The sequence below is a fragment of the Cicer arietinum genome, chromosome 5 (genome assembly GCF_000331145.2).
Source record: "Cicer arietinum cultivar CDC Frontier isolate Library 1 chromosome 5, Cicar.CDCFrontier_v2.0, whole genome shotgun sequence".
Classification (NCBI taxonomy): domain Eukaryota; kingdom Viridiplantae; phylum Streptophyta; class Magnoliopsida; order Fabales; family Fabaceae; genus Cicer; species Cicer arietinum.
The window spans coordinates 8,842,111-8,844,267 of NC_021164.2; the positions used below are offsets into that span (position 1 = coordinate 8,842,111).

The following is a 2,157-nucleotide window of genomic DNA, read 5'->3' on the forward strand; positions in this document are numbered from 1 at the left end:
TGGATGGTTGAATTTTAAAGAAAACGAGCCTAGTGTGAAGAATAATCCTCTACCAGTCCATGGTGGGCCAATAGTGAATGCAATCGAAGAAAATCACCAAGTAATAAGGGAGGTCGAGAAAATTAAGGCCCCGATGGGACTGATTTTCTCTGAGTTATGTAAATTTGGGTTAATCCAAGGAAATGCCGATGTGAAAGCAAGATGCAATTTCCACCTCAATGAAGATCATTCCATAGAAGAATGCAACGAGTTCAAAAAAGAACTTCAAAAATTGATAAACATAGGCACCATTCAAATAGGTCGTTGGGAAAAGGATGACGGTATGATTGCAACCCAATCAGAAGAAAAACTTGGCATAACCATCCCAAAGCCATTGGTCATTCATTTCACTAAGGAGGAAAGTATGAATGCCCCCGGTGATTTGAGGACCTTAATAGTTCAGATACCAAGCCCTTTTTCATATAAAGACAACAAAGCCGTACCTTGGAACTATAATGTAGAGGTACATCTAGCTAAACAGAAGGACAAAGATGTTTCTAGCTCTAAAACCACCGCTGTCACAAACGTTTCAGGAATAGGAGGAATGACTAGAAATGATCGGATATGCTCCCCAGGAAAATCACAAAGAGAAATGAGGGTGGTATTTGAGAAGGCATACACAGATAAAGAAGAAAAGAAAGTCGAAAATGAGAAAGTGGAAAATGAGGTTTCTAATGAAGAAGCTCAGGAATTTCTCAAAATCATCAAACAGAGTGAATACAAAATAGTCGACCAACTCAACCATACTCCTACAAGGATTTCATTGTTATCCCTATTGATGAATTCTGAGTCCCACCGGAAGCTATTGATGAAAATACTAAATGAGGCTCATGTCACTCACGACATCACCGTGGACAAATTTGGAGGCATCATAAATAACATCACAGCCAACAATCACCTAACTTCACAGATGATGAGTTGTCGACCGAAGGGAGAGGGCATAATAAAGCACTACACATATCAGTAATGTGCCACGGCCATATAATGTCAAGAGTCCTCATTGAAAATGGCTCCTCACTGAATGTCATATCAAAATCAACATTAGCAAAACTACCTTGTGATGGTACATATATGAGACCAAGTCCCATGGTTGTTAGAGCTTTCGATGAGAGTCGCAGAGAAGTAATGGGGGAAATCGATCTCCCAGTTCAAATAGGCCCGATCACATTTGAAATCACGTTTCACGTGATGGATATTGTACCCGCTTATAGTTGCTTATTGGGGAGGCGATGGATCCATTATGTCGGCGTAGTGCCGTCAACCTTACACCAAAAGATGAAGTATATGATAAATGACCAATTGGTAATCGTATCAGGAGAAGGAGATTTGTTGGTGAGTAATTTGTCCACCACACCTTATGTTGAGACAACATAAGACGCTCTAGAAACTGCCTTCCAAACACTAGAAATCGTGGACACCGCTTATGTCGAAACGACACCTATAGAACCACATATGTCAAACACTGCTACTATGGTGGCTAAGTTCATGTTGAGTAGAGGACACCATCAGTGGCATGGGTTGGGGAAGGATGAAGAAGGGCTCAAAGAACCGGTGGAACTTCCTGAAAATAGAGATAAGTGGGGTTTAGGTTACAAACCCACCAGGGATGACAAACGGAGATTGGTCAAAGAGAAAAAAGAAAAAAGATTAGCTCGAATTGAAAATCGAGAGCCAAGAATCTAAAGGATTCCCATCTGTGACATTCGACGGAGTTTCCAAAGTGCAAGACCAACAAGTGAAATGCATATTGCGGCAGCTGAAGATGACATGTTTGATGGGGAAGCTAATTGGATTCGTCCATATGGTGTAGGGGCAGAAATCAAGAATTGGAAAGTAGTCAAGTCACCTATAATATTTAATGCAATTCCCATGTAATTCTAAAAGCATTATTATTGTTACTAAGACCTTAAGATGTTTCATTATATTTAGGATGAATACAATGTTGTTTTTCCAATACTTTGAATTTCAATAAATGCATTCTCATTTTGTTTTCTTATTGTTCTTTCTCACCACTTTCATATGTTTATATTCATTCGCCATTTTTTATTTTTTTTATTTTTCCTTCTTTCTCCTTATCCTACCCTTGAATCCTGCAGATTTGGGAATAGTTCATTCACA

General features: G+C 39.2%; 1 protein-coding gene across 1 annotated transcript; it reads left to right on the forward strand.

The window, feature by feature from the left end:
* The first annotated feature begins 1,005 nt into the window (after positions 1-1,005).
* Positions 1,006-1,413, forward strand: LOC140920352 (uncharacterized). Its single transcript, XM_073368613.1, has one exon. The coding sequence runs from the start codon at positions 1,006-1,008 to the stop codon at positions 1,411-1,413; it is 408 nt and encodes a 135-aa protein (XP_073224714.1).
* Positions 1,414-2,157: the final 744 nt, after the last annotated feature.

Coding starts and splice junctions, on each gene's coding strand:
- LOC140920352 (XM_073368613.1), top strand. CDS start 1,006: ATGTGCCACGGCCATATAATGTCAAGAGTCCTCATTGAAAATGGCTCC.